Source organism: Schistocerca serialis, chromosome 1, assembly GCF_023864345.2.
Source record: "Schistocerca serialis cubense isolate TAMUIC-IGC-003099 chromosome 1, iqSchSeri2.2, whole genome shotgun sequence".
Lineage (NCBI taxonomy): Eukaryota > Metazoa > Arthropoda > Insecta > Orthoptera > Acrididae > Schistocerca > Schistocerca serialis.
Window position 1 is genome coordinate 1,149,947,967 of NC_064638.1, and position 19,750 is coordinate 1,149,967,716.

The window sequence follows — 19,750 nt, forward strand, 5'->3', positions numbered from 1 at the left end:
CTAATGTCTTTACCTGAGAACCTTTTCTACATTGACAATTGAAAATATACACATACAAACACATCAAATAATATTTGTAATATAGTACATAGAGGCTGCTGGCCTTTTCTATTGTGTTCTTCTTACTTTGCATTTTTCTACTTTAACAGAACTGCCACTGTCTCTTAAACAGAAGGATATTCAATGAATTTCACTTGATAAATTTGTGTTCTTATTTATACACATTTTAGGGGTCAGATCTGTTCAGTTATTATAAAATCTAAATAACTTTTTTTTACCTGGCCTCCACTGGGGAAGAATACTCAATGTAAAAAATATCCAATTTATCATGCAACATTTGCAGTGTGTCATGAAAACACAGCAAAATAATGTTCTGAAAACTATGAAGTCCATACAGTCGTTATAAAGATTAACTTGAACTGGAATTAAGAGAATACCAAGGAAGATTTATACCCTGGAGAAGTTGCCCAGAATAGATAATCAGTCTGAAATTTGTAATGGACTGCTACGAAAGAAAACTGAAACATCACATCAGAACCTTTATAGACTTCAAAAAAGCACATGATGTATCCACAGACATTCAGTGATATAGATACTAAGGAATTTCGGTCGGAAGCCCAAAATTAATTTTGATAAACTTAATTCGAACAATCACCAAATCGAAAGTAAAGTTCAGAGGAGAAATACATGAGGAGGCATTTATGATTACAACAAGGTTAAGCCATGGAGATGGTCTATTGCAATTACTTTTCAACTGTGGTCTGAATTATGTGATGAGGGAATGTTACAAGAAAAATCCTGAAAACATAAGAATTGGAACCAAAAAAGATCATATAAACTTAAATTGCCTGGGGCTGACAAATGACTTAGCATTAGTGGCTAATTACAATCAGGAATTGAGTAAGAAGCCTATATATAAAAATTGGACTCCAGATATCATTTGAAAAGACCAAGATAATGGTAGCAGATTCACAAGTAATCAACCTCATAACAGGAAAGAACAGGAAAGTAAAATTAATAAAAAATTTAAATACTTAGGAGAAATTATTGGATACAGCTTGGACTAGAAACCTGCTTGGCAATAAAGATCTAATAAAATGATAAAACCTCAAAAATTAATATGATCTATATTCAATAAAAATATCTCTCAATGAAAACTAAATTAAAACATTAACGAAATGGCAGTTCAACCAGAGGTGACATACAGAAGCGAAACTGTTTGTAAAGCCACCCAGAAAAAGAGAATCGACAAAATTTTAAAAGTAGAGAGAAGAATAGAAATTGGATAAATAAGAACTATCAAAAAGTTGGACAGTGGCAAAAAGTTGGACAGTGGCAGATAATGCCATATGAAATGGTGTACAGTGAACTGGAGCCCATTACAGATAGTGGATGGAAGAAAAGGATCTCTCTTTTGGTCAGATTATGAGGGCACCAAAACCTTATTACGATGAAAAATTATAGAGAAATTTTGGAACATGAAGCAACAGGTAGGATGGATAAAGGAAATCAGGGGCGAGATCAAAGAGCTAGAATTGACCCTGGACGATATGCAAAACAAAACGTAAAATTTAAAGAAGATGAAAAACATAAAAAAGATTTAAACCAAAAATAGACAAATGACATACAGTAAAATGGGTATTCACAGATGATGAATGTCAAAAAATATCAGAACGAATGAAAAGGTACTGGGCAATTCGGAAAGAATACGTACTGATGAAGATGGCCAGAAAATGGTTGACAGAAGTGGTCCAGCGTAAAAGCAGAAGAAGAAGAAGAAGAAGAAAAAGAACAAAAAGCACGAAATCTACTACTATAATGTGCGAGATCGCTGTGAAAATGGTTAATTTCCGCTGTTAGCAGAAGAAGACGCCTTTCACATCATCAGCATCAGTGTCAATAGTTTCTTCCCGAAAAACGTTGACTGTTTCGTTCCATTGACAGCCTTGGTGAATGCCTCCATTTGAATTTTGAAATGTATTGTTCGGATCTGTGCTGTCAAGTACGAATGGATCTTAAAACTAAACATAGGTCGATCTCAGTTGGTAGCTGCCACAGTCTAACATAACAATCGCGACACTCACTGCTGTAAAAGTTGTTAGCGTTTGAGAGCGGCGAGTAAAATGAACTTCAGACGTGTCGTAAGCATAATGTTTGTCTTGCATCCATTTCCTACGTAATTTACGAAATATTTGAGTTATTTTCTTTCCTCTCTGCGTTTGTGTAGTATCAGTTCTAAAAATGAGTCTAAAATAAGCGCAAGTATGGATAAAAACCGTGAATCGAGTGGCAAGCTACAACACATTCGTGAAGAAACACTTGTGACATTGGATAAAACTGCAGTTTACCACGTTTATATCAGAAGAATATAAACACACAGATTCACACGTAAGAAGCACAGACATGTACCTCTGCATGCAAAAGCAATCGACAGCTCATTTATCGTTCTGTAGGCCTACTGTGTTTGTCATTGTTGTCGCATGTTCCCACAAGTACGACCTTCATCTTTATATTATTCTAAGTGGGACAAGCAACTGCCAAATAGTTGGAGAAATATGTTGAAAACATTATAATGAGCTGATTACATTACATTTCACGCAAAACCAAATATTTGAATAATTTTCAAACAATCTGTCAGTGAACAAGGTGCTGGAAGCAAGGAAAATTAAGTGACTAACAACAGAAGTGAATGAAATACACGCTTTTGTAAGACACGAATAACTCCACTTAATCTAACCACTTCATCGTCAAAGCATGTCTGTGTTGCAGATTCACACGAATTTGGCACTGATACATGGAGAGTTGAACTGGCTGCTTCTGTGTCATAGGACTGTTTCACAGCTTTAGATGGATTGTCGAATCTGTGGCAGTTCCCTCTTCATCATCAGCTGAGGTGGCATATTTGGGATGTCAAACAGTGTGGGTACTGCATTCTACACGAGTTTATTATGGTCTGCGTTCATGAACTGGTTTTGATCGAAATGTAGCGAACAAAACCTAATATTATTATAGAGGTAAACTGGGTCTTTCTTCATAAGGTCTTCTCGTCTGCTAACAACTAACCATTTTCTGCTCATAAAACGAAACATTAATCATTATTACACATGTAGTTTGCAAGTGGTGTCTTCTTCCTGTTGTTGCTATTATTTATTGCGTTACAAACGCTCCAGCTTGTAAAAACCATTGTAGAAATCAAAATAAACTACCACTATTCTAGTGGTGGGGAGCTCGTGAATGAGTCGTTCAAATGAACGCTTCACTCCAGTTAAGTGTGAACTAACCACTCAATTTCAATGAACTGGTACTTCAAACTCTCCACAGATAGCACACTCCACACTTTTTTTCTAGTTCGTTCTCTCACTCTCTTCCCTCTCCCACTACATTGGCGCTACGTCACTCATTCTCCCTTCCCTTCAGTCCTCCCTCTACTGCCTGTCGACGAATGGCGCGGTGAAATACACTTACAACAACAGTTGCACTTTGCTTTCCCATCACCTTAATCGGCGAAGAAACCCCAAATTTCACTACTTCTACGCGATCGCGAGTTGCTAGCCATTGTATAAGCGTGAACAGACACAAAAATTGCTTTCGGAATAAAATATAGAGGGATTTTACCTGAAATCGTACCAGTGACTACAGGTGACGGTTTACGTTTTGAATTTAGAGGGTTATTATTCTCAACAAAAAAAAATCTACAGGAAAACTTCTGAATAATTACTTAACGTATGTATATAGACTTTGTGACAGTGGTAAACATACTCATTCTATTTTCGATTAAATTTTAAAAGGAACATAAAATTGGACTTAATTTCGTTAGTAGCACTAGTTTTCAGTCCATAAACACAACAAATAAGGTTTCACTTGGCAGATGAAGACTCTTTTTGGCGCTTCATGAAAAAATGTCGAGCAAGGTTAAACGTAATACCTTCTTTATATGTGACAGGCTTCTCTATTTATCTTTCCTTTGTCCCCTTCGACCATGCTGTATTTAAGTTACCTCAGACGCTGTAAGACGCAAAACGTTACGTGGACGTTACTTCATAGTTCGGCCATCTGTTGGTAAAATTATGAAGTATTACGAAACTTTATTGTACGAGCGAGGCGAAGCGAGCGTAGCCGCGGCTGAGCGGCGAACTGGACAACTTTGCCAGGCTTCCGTACTTCATGAATGAACAACTTCATTTGAATGCTTCACGGCAAAGAGTGAAATGAATGAAGTACTTCACGGGAATGAACGAGTTCGACCCATCTCTACACTACTCGCTTTCACGATCGCGCCGAACAGTTTAAGTTACTGGCCGCTTGGGGCGCTGCTGGTGCGGTAGACAACAAAATCGAGGCGAAGTGTCGTGACAGTTATGTTAGAATGTGGTAGCTACTCACAGATATATTCGTATTTACTAGCGCACCGCTCTATTCGACAGCAGGGAACTTATCGATGGAACACGGCAAATGTTCGGGGTTCCAGGAACAAGAGCAATGAGGCGAAATAAGACTGTGTAGTGTGGCCGGTCGCTCACTCACTCTCGAGGCGGTCGATGCGCTCGCGGCGCTTCTCTTCCTCCTCAGCGAGCTTGGCCGACGTCTTAACGCCCTCGCCGGACTTCTGCGTCTTCTCCATGATGGCGCACGCGCGCAGCACGAACGCCGGCACCGTCTCCTGCTTCTCCTGCTTCGGGATGTCCACCAGCGTCCAGTACTGGGTCTCCAGTCGGATCACCTCCTGTAGGCCGTCATACCGCTTTAGACCGTGCATCGCATACTACAGCACTGAATTAGTTCGTGTATCAGATACTACAACACTGTCAAGCAACTACGGAGTACTACAATAGAAGTCTGCACACTCAAATTTCGACATATAAATCCTGCAGTCGGAGAAATTAAATTTTATAATGTTCAGATTCTGTTCTTTCAACTTCATAAAGAAGAGAAAAGTTCTTGATGAACAATAATGACACTACTGGCCATTAAAATTGCTACACCACGTACTAAATACGCGAAATTTAACCGACAGGGAGAAGATGCTGTGATATGCAAATGATTAGCTTTTCAGAGCATTCACACAAGGTTGGCGCCGGTGGCGACACCTACAACGTGCTGACATGAGGAAAGTTTCCAACCGATTTCTCATACACAAACAGCAGTTGACCAGCGTTGCCTGGTGAAACGTTGTTGTGATGCCTCGTGTAAGCAGGAGAAATGCGTACCATCACGTTTCCGACTTTGATAAAGGTCGGATTGTAGCCTATCGCGATTGCGGTTTATCATATCGCGACATTGCTGCTCGCATTGTTCGAGATCCAATGCCGGTTAGCAGAATATGGAATCGGTGGGTTCAGGAGGGAAATACGGAACGCCGTACTGGATCCCAATGGCCTCGTATCACTAGCAGTCGAGATGACAGGCATCTTATCCGCATGGCTGTAACGGATCGTGCAGCCACGTCTCGATCCCTGAGTCAACAGATGGGGACGTGTGCAAGACAACAACCATCTGCACGAACAGTTCGACGACGTTTGCAGCAGCATGGACTATCAGCTCGGAGACCATGGCTGCGGTTACCGTTGACGCTGCATCACAGACAGGAGCACCTGCGATGGTGTATTCAACGACGAACCTGGGTGCACGAATGGTAAACCCTCATTTTTTCGGATAAATCCAGTTTCTATTTACAGCATCATGATGGTCGCATCCGTGTTTGGCGACATCGCGGTGAACGCACATTGGAAGCGTGTAGTCGTCATCGCCATATTGGCGTATCACCCGGTGTGATGGTATGGGGTGCCATTGGTTACACGTCTCGGTCACCTCTTGTTCGCATTGACGGCACTTTGAACAGTGGACGTTACATTTCAGATGTGTTACGACCCGTGGCTCTACCCTTCATTCGATCCCTGCGAAACCCTACATTTCAGCAGGATAATGCACGACCGCATGTTGAGGGTCCTGTGCGGGCCTTTCTGGATACAGAAAATGTTCGGCTGCTGCCCTGGGCAGCACATTCCCCAGATTTATCACCAATTGAAAACGTCTAGACAATGGTGGCCGAGCAACTGGCTCGTCACAATACGCCAGTCACTACTCTTGATGAACTGTGGTATCGTGTTGAAGCCGCATGGGCAGCTAGCTGTACCTGTACCCGCCATCCAAGCTCTGTTTGACGCAATGCCCAGGCGTATCACGGCCGTTATTACGGCCAAAGGTGGTTGTTCTGGGTACTGATCTCTCAGGATCTATGCACCCAAATTGAGTGAAAATGTAATCACATGTCAGTTGTAGTATAATATATTTGTCCAATGAATACCCGTTTATCATCTGCATTTCTTTTTGGTGTAGCAATTTTAATGGCCAGTAGTGTACAACTGTTTTTATGACATCTAATCTAAAGATATAATTGTGGTCGATACTTGATGTACTTTGACAGTGGTCACGTCTTGTGTAAGAAAAACCGAAAATCGTGCTAAACTATTACAGAATACAAACTGATACGTGAATTGACTAAACACTTTCCTTCAGTGGTTACATAGTTATAACAACAACTTACCTTTTGATAATTTAAAGGTCACTAGAAAGCTTAGAGTTCGGAGTAAACTCAACGTATTTTAAATAATGTGAAAACTGTCAAGTAAGGGTCAAACCTAAGCATTAAAAACGTCATCAGCTGGATTCACGTTTTGACAGTAACGGCTGGAGAAATTGACAACACGCTGATCACATATCCCACGACTATAAATCGCTCCTCGTACAGGCAGCAGTCGGACTGTCAGAACAGGTCAAAGGCCTAATCTGTGAGTAGTGTTTACGTTTACATGAAAACTGTAAACTGCATCTCGAATCAAAATTTTAACTATCATAGCCAGAAGGGCATCATGGTTACTTAGCTTCATAAATATATTTTACGAAGCTACCTTATTAATCACGAATAAGAGACTCCATTTTCGTATCACCTCATTACAAATTCCATTTTACTTGTTTTAAAGTACTTATTTAATGGATAATTTGTGTACAGCAGTGTCGTAAATAATAATGTGACCACTGCAGTAGTCCCTTAACTCTGCCTGTCGTACAAGTTTACTTTTCTAAACGAATAAAACGACAAACATATCGTCATTGTCGCCTAGAATTGTGATTTACGTATTGCTATTTTGACCTAATATGGCCGCGTGGAGTGGCCGCTAGTTTTGAGGCGCCATGTCACGGATTGCGCGGCCTCTTCCCGCCGGAGCTTCGAGTTATCCCTCGGGCATGGATGTGTGTGTCGTTCTTAGCATAAGTTAGTTTGAGTAGTGTGTAAGTCCAGGGACCGGTGACCTCAGCAGTTTGGTCCCTTAGGAATTTACACACACCTAATTTGTTTACTGTAATTAAAAATGTTTCTTGAGTTAAAGGTATAGCTTATGCGGCCCTACTGGCTGTACCTGATCTCTGCCTATCCTACAATCTGGTACAAATGTTCCGGATGCACAACAAATTTTTGGACATATGGAACTGTATATACTAGGATGTGTCATAAATTCATGATTATTGTGGTGATATGTGTCACCATTGTCTGTGCACAGGTCAGACAGTTCCCGCGAATTATGGGTCGGTGGTTTGTGGGCGTGGAGCTGGCGCTCCATATCGTCCCATCGAGTTCAGAGCCGGAGAATTTGGAGGCCAAGACATCAACGTGAGTGCAGAGCTAGCGTTATGCTGGGGCGAGAGATGGGGGTGGGGCAGGGGGACAAGCACCTGAGGAGGGGGGGCAGGGGGGCGTGCTGGCCTGGGTGCCTTACTAAACGAATTAAATGCAACTTTTGAAACCTGCAACCATGACTTTAAATAAGAGGCCTGAGGGCTGGAGGTCCTCGTCGGACCTGTGGGATAGTTTAAAAAAACATGTGCACAATATACCTAGTGCTTAAATTAATGCAAAATAACATGGTTCTGCGTGTAAGGCACTAACAGTACACTACACACTGTAAAGAAAAACATATTATTGTTCCATACGCGCAAGTGTTGTAATATTTATGAATGTATTTCAGTATCCAACGGATGATATCAGATTTTAGTGGAAGTATAAGTAACAGTATGGTCCCCAAATATGCAGAGTTCTAAAAGAAAATCTTAGATCGTACCTGTACGAGCTGTCAGAAACGACGTGGTCTGCACGCACAGATGCCGTGCATCCATTTGGTAAGCAACTACCCAGATTATTTATTTTACTGCAGAGGCACATACTGAGTCAAAAGTCATTCAGAAGTATTTGAAATCATTTTAGTAGGTCCTGATATCTTCAGTACGGTACAAAGTATTAGCTGCTATAAACGTAGTAACGTTGTGCCTCAAGGGAAGGAATCCATAATAGATGTTGGAAGTGGTGACGTTAAGAGTCTAGTGAAAGAATTAAATAAAGTAAGAAACAGATGGGATACTATTTACGCCGAAAATTGTGAGATAGTAGAAAAAACCGGAATATCACATGTCTTGAATGCAGCGTTTCACGGCACAGAAATATGGAAAAGAAAAAGAAAATGCTTTGTAGGCGAAACAGCAGAAAAGGAATCAAATCTGAGCCGAGAGTACAGTTTTAAACCAAATATTTTCGGTGTGATTCTAGATATAGTTGTAGGAAACTGAACTATAAGATATGCTGCCACAGACAAATGGTGGCCACGTTTGGGTTCTTTTGGAACAATATAAACCTTGACGATGCTACACTATCAGAGTGAATAGAAAACACAGCATCTTCGTACGGCATAAAAGTTCATAAACAAAAAATAAAAGAAGAAATTTTGCAATTAAAAAAGTTTCATGCAACTAATTTATGTCTAAGTCACTTCCCCCTCGGTATCTTCTCAATGCTGTTCATAAGTGCGATTTTAATAACGTAGGCTACTTCCAAATGTGAATGTAGCCTTGCTGATTTTCTGCACTTGCCAGTTGCCGAAGCAGACTGGTCATTCAAATCCAAATTATTCGAGAACTACAATGAGGGAGAGCAGCTTGTTGGATTAGTTCTGATCACAGTAGAGTCAGATTTAGCCCACTCAGTAGATTATAGCGGGATTATAAATAAGTTCTCATAAAAAAACGCTAGAAAGAAAGTATTCTTTTGTAAAGTATCGAATTTATGTAAACTGAGAGCCTTGAAACAGTTGCTTAAAATGGGTTGATTGATTTTTTTACATTAAGATTATCTGCGTTAATACTAGAAAGCAAAATTTAAAATGAAGAATTTGGGGAAGCGGCTAAAAACGCTTGTCTGGGGCCTGAACATCCTAGCAATGACACCGCGTGAGTGCATTATCACGACACATAAACGACTATAGCACCATTCTGTCTTTTGACACAGAGTGTTAACCTGCTGGGAGATGCCATCGCTGTCAGGGAAGACATCAAGCTTGAAGGAATATAAGTGGTGTCCAGTGATGTTTGTGTACACCACAGCTGTTCAAATGGTTCAAGTGGCTCTGAGCACTATGGGACTCAACATCTGAGGTCATCAGTCCCCTAGAACTTAGAACTACTTAAACCTAACTAACCTAAGGACATTACACACATCCATGCCCGAGGCAGGATTCGAACCTGCGACCATAGCAGTAGCGCGGTTTCGGACTGAAGCGCCTAGAACCGCTCGGCCACCGCGGCCGGCTACCACAGTTGTGATGGTGCCTTCGATTACAATCCGTGGTCCTGTGGATGCCCAGGTGGAATGTCCTGGATAGCATAATACTGTCCCCACTAGCCTGTGTCGATGGGACAGTGCATGTTTCGTGCATCCACCCGCCTAGATGACGGCGTATCCAGGTACGAATATCGTCCTGGTGTAACCAAAGACATGATTTATCGAACCAAACGAGAATTTGCCATGGATCCACTGCAATCGTAGCTGATGATGTCGTTCTGTTAACGTGGAAATTTAGTTATTTATTTATTTAACCTGGCAAGATTAGGGCCATCAGGCCCACTCTTACATCTAACCAGGCATTCTACTTATTTTACATTCATATGTTTTGGTAGGCATGTTAAACTACATCTAGTACAGAAAGTGAAATAAACAATTACAAAGGCACACTTGGAAAAATACATACATATAGAGTTTATATTCGTAGATAAGTACTGTTATAATTAAACATTATGAAAGAGACAGATTTTAGATAGGAGTGCAAGCAGCAGGGAGTATGAGGGAGACTGATGGTGAAGGGAGGAGAAGAATAGAGACACGATGTGACGTAATTAAGGGAATATAAAGGAAAAGAAGATTGCATGGTTAAGAGATGAAGAGGAAGAAGAGAAAGGAGCAAGATAGGAGACACTAGCTTTGCTATTTGACAGAGGAGAGGATTGGCCTTGTACATTAATTTTGTGGAAAACGCTATGAGGATGATAGTAGGAAGTGCTTCAACTTCTTCTTAAAAACAGCAGGGGATTGAATTTTGCGCAAGTTAAAGGGCAGTTTGTTCCAAGGGCGGACGGCGGTAACTGAGAAGGAGTTTGCAAAACTTTTTGTTTTGTGAGTGGGCACAGTTAGGGTACCAAATAAGAGTGACCTCGTGTTTCGATTATGATGGCATGAAAGGTGTTTAATCTCTGAAGCAAGATACTGGGGTGCTTGAGCGACGAGGAGTCGGTGAAGTAGACATAGAGTGTGGTAGTCATGCAATTTGTCCGGCCGCAGCCACCCTAGCTGGGAATATGAAGCACTAACATGATCATATCAGCGAATGGTTCAAATGGCTCTGAGCACTATGGGACTCAACTGCTGTGGTTATCAGTCCCCTAGAACTTAGAACTACTTAAACCTAACTAACCTAAGGACATCACACACATCCATGCCCGAGGCAGGATTCGAACCTGCGACCGTAGCATATCAGCGAATGTTGCAGGTGTAACGCACACAGGCATTCATAGTTAGTTCTAGCTGTCGGTTTTTTTTTACTATTCGTGCCTTGTTGAATTACATCACAATAGTGGAGGTTCGGTAGAACGAGTGCCTGCACGAGCTGACGTTTCAAGTCCTGTGGAAATACGTTCCGAAACTTTTTGAGAGCATAGAGACAAGCGGACGTCTTCCGGCACACTGCGTCTGTATTCTCCGCCCAGTTGAGATGCTCATCCAAAGTTAAACCCAAGTTCTTAACTGTTTTCTGATATGGTATTGGAATACCGTCTAGCAGAATAGGAGGCAGCCGTTCGCGGAAATCTGAACTTATTAATTTCTGATGCGCGTAGGGCTTGTCTGCAGCTGTTCAAAAATGGGTGCTCAGCAGTGTGGTCCGAAACACTTGTGCCTACACCAGCACTGTAATCTGTCATCAGGTCTGCCATAGTTTGCGCCTGTCGTACTTCACAGGACGGCCAAGTCTTCGAATTTCACGTTCTGTGGTAAGGGGCGGACGTACAATACCTTGTCGCCTACTTCCAGTTTCACCGACCTTCAACTGTGAGGGGCGTTCAGTAAGCACTGCAACACACTTTCTGTCTGAAATCACCTTACTGGACGGGCCTGTATGTCCTCATGATACCACACTACTGGACGATGTTGGAGCCAAAGTCTTCTCGTATCAACAACCTCCCCATCATCCATGTATTGCTTGCTGCAGAGTGCACCTTTCATAGGGCCAAACAGATAGAAGTCAGAAGGTGCGAGATCCAGACTGTAGAGTGGGCCAGGAAGAACAGTTCAATGGAGCTTTGTGTGCTCCTCTCGGGTGTGCAGATTTGTGTGAGGCCTTGCATTTTCATGGAGAAGGAGAGGTTCGTTTGCATTTTGTGGCGACGAACATGCTGAACTCTGAGGACTTCACAGTACACTTCACAGTTGATTACTACACCACAGTGGAGGACATCAAACAGAACATTCCCTTCAGAGTCTCAGAAGACCATCGCCATGGCTTTACCGGCTGATGGAGAGGTCATATGACGCCACTCCAGGGATTGCCGTTTTTTTTTCGATTGGAGGTGATGAACGAAAGTCACGACGTTCGACAAAAAAAAGTCACTATCAGCCTCATAACGCACACTGAGGAACCCAGTCGGCTCACACTTTCGGGTACCCCAACTAGTCGACGAGTTTGTTGGCACTGCCAATAGAGACGTTCAGTTGAGCAGCGAGGTGTTTCATTATGATCCGTCGATCATACTGAATGAGAGTGTCCGCACGTCCCAACACGGCAACAGTCAGCTTTGTGCGGTTGGGTGGCACGCGAGAGGTCGTACAGGTTTGTGCAACCTTGTTGTGATGATTTCAATTCTTAGCCCAATGACTCACCGTGCTTTTGTTCACAGCCAGGTCTCCAAAGACATTCTGCAAGCGCCTGTGAATATTTGTGATGCTCTGGTTTTCCGCCATAAGAAACTCAAAGACAGCTCTCTGCTTGGAACGCACCTCTGATACAGACGCAATTTAGAGGCTGTGTATAGCGCCGTCACCTGTAGCAACTTCATGAAACTGTAGGGGCTGAAGCGGGAATACTCCACGATGTTCCGCAAGAATTTCGCATTTTTCAACCGAAACTGCCGGAGAAAAAAAAAAATGTGTTGCATTACTTATTGAGCGCCTCTCGCAGCTTGCGCAGCTCCTCACGACAGTAGCACGCGAACAGATGACTAGCTTCGCCGTTTCTGATATTCTCGTTCGCAGGTGCCACGCCGTAACAGTCTAGCCTTTGTCAAAGTCTTGTGTGTCAGTGGATTTCGCCGTTTGCGGCTCGCGTCGTCGCTATGATGGTTCATTATTCATCTCTGCTCCTCTTAATAGGCCTGAACGAGTTGTATCGTTACCGCACCACGGGCACACAACGGCTTCAGATGGCAAGCGGTCTCGACGTGCAGGATTTTCACATCATCAGCCGACTGGGCCATCACTGACCTGAACTGAGCCTTTGCGATTTTGGGGGAAGGAGGCCTGTATGGAATTGCGCACAGCACTCAAAGACATTTCGAATGTCTCATATCTGAAAGTGTGTACAGCTATGTATGGGACTAACGGTACAAAATCAACAGATAATACCTTTCTTGTCAACAAGTGTCTTCTGGGACAGACGTTTGATTTATAGTGTGTGTCAGGATTAATTCTAAACACCGTTCCTCACACCTAACCAAGAAAAAAAAATCAGTACAAAATACGTCCTAAAACACTCCGTTTTTTCGTTACTACTAATCAGGATTACTTGGACCCCGGGGGGGCGGGGGGGGGGGAGGATTATTTGAACCCAGCACGTTAAAGTGATTTATAGCGTTCCTTGTATCGGTTTACTGAAATATTCAATGTAGTTCTTCGTTCATCCCCGAGATAGCAGCACTCAGCAGGATCTTGCACACACGTACTTCCACGAGTTGCTGCTAGAGTTTACTGGAGGTTATGTTAATGGTATAACATGTTGTGTACTGGTTCTCTCGTCTTACAACTTCTTTGGCCAGCGTGTGAAGAAACGATATTTTCAATGCAGTAAGTGCTCTCTTTTATTCCGTAAGGAGTACTTTATGCAATTTCTATGTCAATGTTTAACCATAAGCCACCTTTAAAATGTTATTGATGAAAGTGTACGCTGGTGTACTAATAACCGTATAAAAGGGATACTTGGACCCACGACCTGATTTGGTCCAAGTAATCCTCACATACGTACATTTACATCAAAACAAAACGCCTGTTTCGGATTGTGAGAAGTTATTTTCAATTTGTAACTAATAGACAATGTGTTTGAAACTATGTAGGTTTTTTTCTTTACAGCTTTAAGGCTAACTATACCATATAAATACAGAAGATTATCTGGGAGCCTCAAGTACGATGATGTTGCATATGAACAACTGGAAAAATGCTTAAACGTTAGGGTAAAAGGCTAAAAATGTCGAACAAAACAATCGCAGAAAAAGGGAAGAAGAATACCAAGAAAATGAAGAAACCATCAAAACAAGTCGACATTGAGTCAACATCGAAAGTTACAGATGATTACAGTCTGCAATCAAAAAGTGATTTTAGTTTGTTTAACCCAGTGTGGATGAAGCTTGTGACCTGAGGGACCTTGATGTGCCAACTACCTGCAGGCCTATAGATAAACAAACTAAGATGGGCACTGCAAGAAGGGGGAAGGAAGAAGACAGTGTTCGAAAGACAGTAGTCTTAGACAGATATTGGAAGAAGACAGCTTTGTAATGGTTATATGGTAGAATATTGAATTTACTGGCATTGTTTCAAGTATAGACAGCAATGGAACTGTTGCTGAGTGTATGAAGCAAACAAAAAAAATCTGGAAGTGGCCTGAACAAACATTCTGCTTTATAAATGGAGCCATATTAAGGGGAAGATAAATCTCCAAAAGGGGCTTATTTTCTGTCCCACCAATCAAAGAAAATGTTTAGAATTGGTTAAGGTTCTGTAATTTCTTTCACAACTCTGTTTCTCATTATTTTATTTTGTTTTTAAAAGAATTGTTTGAGTAAAATTATTTTGGAATAGCATATATAGATATTACTCAAAGATCCTGTCTGTTACTTGAACCCAAAACACGTTTATAATGCATTTGCGTAGGAAAATAGAACATGGGTTCAAGTAACTCAATCCAAGGGCAACTTAACCCAATTTTGTTTCATTTATTATTTTAAAAATCGTGAAATGCAAAAAAAGGTAATAACTGTCACAGATAGTACATACAGAAGTTGTAAATTAAGAATAATACAGTCATCAGTACCATTCTTTTATAAGTATGATTTCAAGAGAACATTTACAAGAAATATGTAAAAAATCTCATTCTCTTGTTTCTACATGCGAAGTCACTCCCACAACATTTGCGAGCTGATGAAATCGAGGTGGTACAGTTCATGCCAGATACCAGCAGCAGCTTAAAATGAATATACTACATCAGATGAATTTTCTCGACACTGTTCACAGATAGATACCTCCAACCAAGTCTAAAGAAATGTTCGATATGTTAGCTAAATTTCATACACAGCAACACATTATGTAATATGCACCATGCTCAAGACAACAGCGTCCCCTATTTTTCATTGCAAACTTTTTCGAATTTCCCACAGTAGCACCTTCCATGCAAATATCACAATAACTATGACCATTAACGACATGATGGTCGCATCAAAATGAACCAGTCATTTGAAGCTATAGGCAAATCAAACTTTTTGTGCCGAATAGTTTCTGTAAAATCTTTATACCACTAACTACCAACTTTTCAATGAACGAATTTAATTTTTAAGAGTCATTGGTACCTCGTGAAATGAGAAGTGCTACGGGTAATGTTCAGTATTCTCGCATCTTTGCTGTTCGTGCACGAAAATGCGTCGATGGCAGTGACTATGAACATCGTAATTTTAGTGGCCCCACCACAAGCGACAGTATCTCTGCTATGTGACTGCCAACTACGTAACTAAGTGTAAGAAGATAAATAATTAATGTGTTAAATATCTGACTGTAAACATAGAAGCGAGAAAAATTTTTGATAAGGTTTGAAATCATGATTCACATTTTTGGGAGTCACTAAGCACTCATTGCGGAACATTAGATGAATACAGTCTGGGTAATTTGAGCCTCATTTTAAGCAGAAGATAGTTTTTCGCGCTTCTAAATGTCTAGCAGGCAAAAAGAATTACAAACATCTCCCAAATGATGTAAATCTTCAGGTTTTGGCGGCGCAAAGACTGTTCCATTAAGTTTCGGGTGTGCAGCCGCAAGAAATCTCCTTCTTCTTCTAATATATATATCGATATGCCAACAAAGATCAACTGCGGAGTCATAGATACAACTCGCGCATTATGCACGTCTCTGCCGCCGACCAACGTCTCTGGCGCATTTGCATCTGTGGCCGCATGCGCAGTCGCGCGGTACAACAGTATAAAGGGACAAAGCAAGCACTGGAGCGGCAGTCTTGCGGCTCACTCTGAAGATGGCTGAACGTTTTACAGCCGAAATATTAGAAGAAGAAGAAGGAGATTTCTTGCGGCTGCACACCCGAAACTTAATGGAACAATCTTCCAAATGAGATCGACAGGAAATGCAAAATGGTTAAGCAGGGATGGCTAGAGGACGAACACAAGGATGTAGAGGCATATATCACTAGGGGTAAGACAGATACTGCCTACAGGAAAATTAAAGAGACCTTTGGAGAAAAGAGAACAACTTGTATGAATATCAAGAGCTCAGATGGAAAACGAGTTCTAAGCAAAGACGGGAAAGCAGAAAGGTGGAAGGAGTATATAGAGGGTCTACACAAGGGCGATGTTCTTGACAGTTTTATGGAAATGGAAGAGGACGTAGATGTAGATGAAATGGGAGATATGGTACTGCATGAAGAGTTTGACACAGTACTGAAAGATCTAATTCAAAACAAGGCCCCAGGAGTAGACAACATTCCATTACAACTACTGACAGCCTTTGGAGAGCTAGGGTGAACTGGGATCAGGTTACCAGGTCACAAGCTTTTGTAAATCTAGTGCAAATAAATATAAATCCCCTTTTGCGTGTATATATAAAAGAGGATATATATTTATTTATTTATTTTGTGTGGGCACCACACACTCGAGCAGTATTCGATGACGGGACACAAATGTTTTGTAAGCAGTCTGCTTTGTTGACTGACGACATTTTCACAGTAGCTTACGAATGAACCGAATTCCGCCACCTTGTTTATCTAATATGACTCTAGGATTGACCATTGTTGAAGGTACTGAGATTTAAAGCAGTAAATGCCCACACTTTTTGAACATTATCTCAGGATTAACAGTACAGAAGGAAGGTAGCACAAAATCTGCAGTCTGCAATGAATTACTTATTATCGTTCCTAAGAAAGTCTTGCCTCGTGAAACAGGTTTAAATATGAGAATAAGAAGTAATTAAGTAGAAGAGTTTTAAGATATTTAGAAATCGTGTCGAAACTACTGAGGAGCTGGACTTTGTTTGCGATGGTATCACATTCGTCCTGTTTAATGCTTCTATTTCCCTGGTTATTACGTAAGTTGCTTTCTGAGGGGAGATGATCGGAGCTCTAAAAAAATTTGTCACCAAATGCTGAGATTAGGATAATACTGACAAACAAATGTTGCTGCTTTAACCGTAAGCAATGTTTCATTCACTTGGAGAAGATTTTCTTTGGAATAAAAACAATTTACAGTTACCGAAATACCAAGAATTCATTTTTTTAAGAAACACACCACCACTATACTGTTTTATTGTTTATTTAAGTACAATCCAGCTTTCAGCCTTTTATGTCATTTTCAAGTATTTGATTTTATGTCTTTAACATATAGTGGAGGACATTTAACATGTTGTCAAGCTCAAAGCTGGCAACAGTCAAATGGTGGTGCGTTCCTTTAAAAAATATTGTACCAGCAATATCAAAAACTGTTAGCATGAATTCAGTTTCCTAGCAAGAAAGAAACTGTACTGGTATTTCTAACGATGAGTTTCAACGAAACTATGGCCATTAAGCCATTTTGTGTTCAAACTAGAGTAGAGAATGAGGGAAATCACAAAACATATTCATGTTGTGTCTAGCTACACAGCTCACTTCCTTGAGAGTAAATTTTCTTCTTATTTTGCTTGTATATTTTCTTGAGGACGGTCCATGACCTTCATGTATTCCCGACTGCGGTTCTTTCGATTACATTACCCGAAAAAAAAAAAAACGTTTAGCACCCAGAAGGGGATGAAGAAACGAAAAGACACTTCACGAGTTGAGAGGGTATATTTCGGTGATTACAATATCAAATGGAATTTACAAAGACCTTAGCAGTATGAGCCCACTTATCAGTATGGCGTTGCATTCCGTCTAGCCTGGACATTGATTCGTTTGGGAAGGACGCCAGAGTTCTGGTGTATCGTCTCCTGAGGCACGCTGACCCACAACTGTTGTGTCTGATCCTCAATACCCCAGATACTGGAGTTGGACTTGGCGTCCGAACTGGTCCCGCACATTACTACGAAGAGATCTAGGGATCTTGCTGGCTAATGGAGTATCTCAGCACCATGCAAACATTTTTTAAAATATATAACCGCCATTGGACTGTACATCAAGTTTTATTCCACAATCTAGTTTTCGGCCTTAGCCGTTATCAAGTGTTACAAGTATTAAAAATCATTAGATTTGGGTAGAACACAAGTCTGACAGCGGTTGCTTAGACACAGTGCAGTGAAGTTTAAAACCTGTGGCTTGGTCATCTGTTTTATTCCACAACTATATTAAGTGAATAAGTCATGCTAATTGCCAATATACTAGCCTATTACACAAATGTTCTCGCATTTGCTTTTGACTAAACTGGTTTATATGACCGAAAATACATACTTTGATGGCACCAATAACCAGCTCCTTAACGTTAGCAATCTTCTTTCTCTGCAACTTAACTCCCATCGCTCCAGTATCCATGTTTTCCTCGACCTACAGAACGTGTCTGGCATCCCGGGCTCCTCTCCCTATCAATTTCGTCCATCTCGTTGCTTCCTTCCTCTCCAATCGTCCCACCTATGTCACTGTCCACAATTCCAATTCCTGTGCTTTCTATCCTACCGCCGGCGTGCCTCAAGGCTCCGTCCTTTCCCCTCTCCGCTATCTCCTGTGTATTGCTGATATGCCCAAACCTTCCCCACTTGTTCATCTCTTCCAATTTGCTGATGACACTGCCTTCCTGGCCCTTTATCCTACCCTTCCACGGTCCCAATGTAACCTCCAAACCCACCTTGACCAGTTCATCACTTGGTGCAACAAGTGGTTCCTTCATATCAACCCCTCCAAGACCCAAGCAATCATCATAGGCCACACCATCCACTCCTTCCATCTCCATGATTTCTACCTAACCACTTATGGTCGTCCTATCTACCTCACTCCTACCCTGACATACCTTGGTCTCACCCATAACTGCCACCTCACTTGGACTCCCCATCTCCTTACAATCCAACACAAATCCCACAACAGACTCTACGTCCTGAAAGCCCTGTCTGGCTGGCTATGGGGACTACATCCTTACACAATCCTCCACACCTACAAATCCTTGATCCATCCCATCCTTTTTTATGCCCGTGTCGCTTGGATTTTTGCCCCTCCAAGATTCTATGAAGACGTCCAAATCGTGGAACACCATGCACTCTTCCTCGCCTTCCGTATCTGCTTTCCGTCCCCCACACACATCCTCTACGACTTCATCCCCTTCCAGGACGTTCTTCTTTTCCTCGAACACATCTGCACCCTGTACATTGGCGCCAATTCAATGCTCCCAACTTCCGTGGTGTTCCCCTTCGTCTCCCCTCCAGCCCATCGCCGTGCCTTTACCGTTGTGTCCCACCCTCCCTCCATATCCACACCCTCCATCTCCTTTCCCAGCACAACTTTCAGCACCAACCCCTACTGGATGATGAGCTTCACCCTGACATCTACCCTTCCTATCAACTCTAGCCCCTCTTTCCTCCCCCCTTACATCTCAGGGCTACCTCTCCCCTCCCCTTTTCTTCCCCTAGGCGGTTTTCCCCCTCCTATAACCCCCCTTTCCTGTTCCCCCCTTTTGCGTCTCTGCACTCCCTCCTGCCTTTCTTCTCTCTTCATCTTCCACCCCACCCATCTCGTGCCCCTTGGTGCTCGCCCTGCCCCCTTCTTCCTCTTCCTCCCCCCTCCCTGCCCTCCCCACTGCACTTTCCTCCCCACTTTTTTCCCTCCTCTTCGGCCTCCCGTGCCTCAGCAATTCCCTACCAGTGGTTTTATTTTTCGAGTGTGCTCTGTCGTTTACAGTGGCTTTTAAGTGTCTTGCTCTGTGTGTTTCTTTATACTGTGGC

At 41.9% G+C, this 19,750-nt stretch overlaps 1 protein-coding gene across 1 annotated transcript in view; it reads right to left on the reverse strand.

Moving 5' to 3' along the window:
• Positions 1-19,750, reverse strand: part of LOC126456094 (uncharacterized) — a 197,627-nt gene that overhangs the window by 36,144 nt on the left and 141,733 nt on the right. Inside the window, exon 3 of the mRNA XM_050091853.1 lies at positions 4,525-4,723. Within this exon, the coding sequence (XP_049947810.1) occupies positions 4,525-4,723 (199 nt within the window). The remainder of the gene's footprint in view (positions 1-4,524; positions 4,724-19,750) is intronic.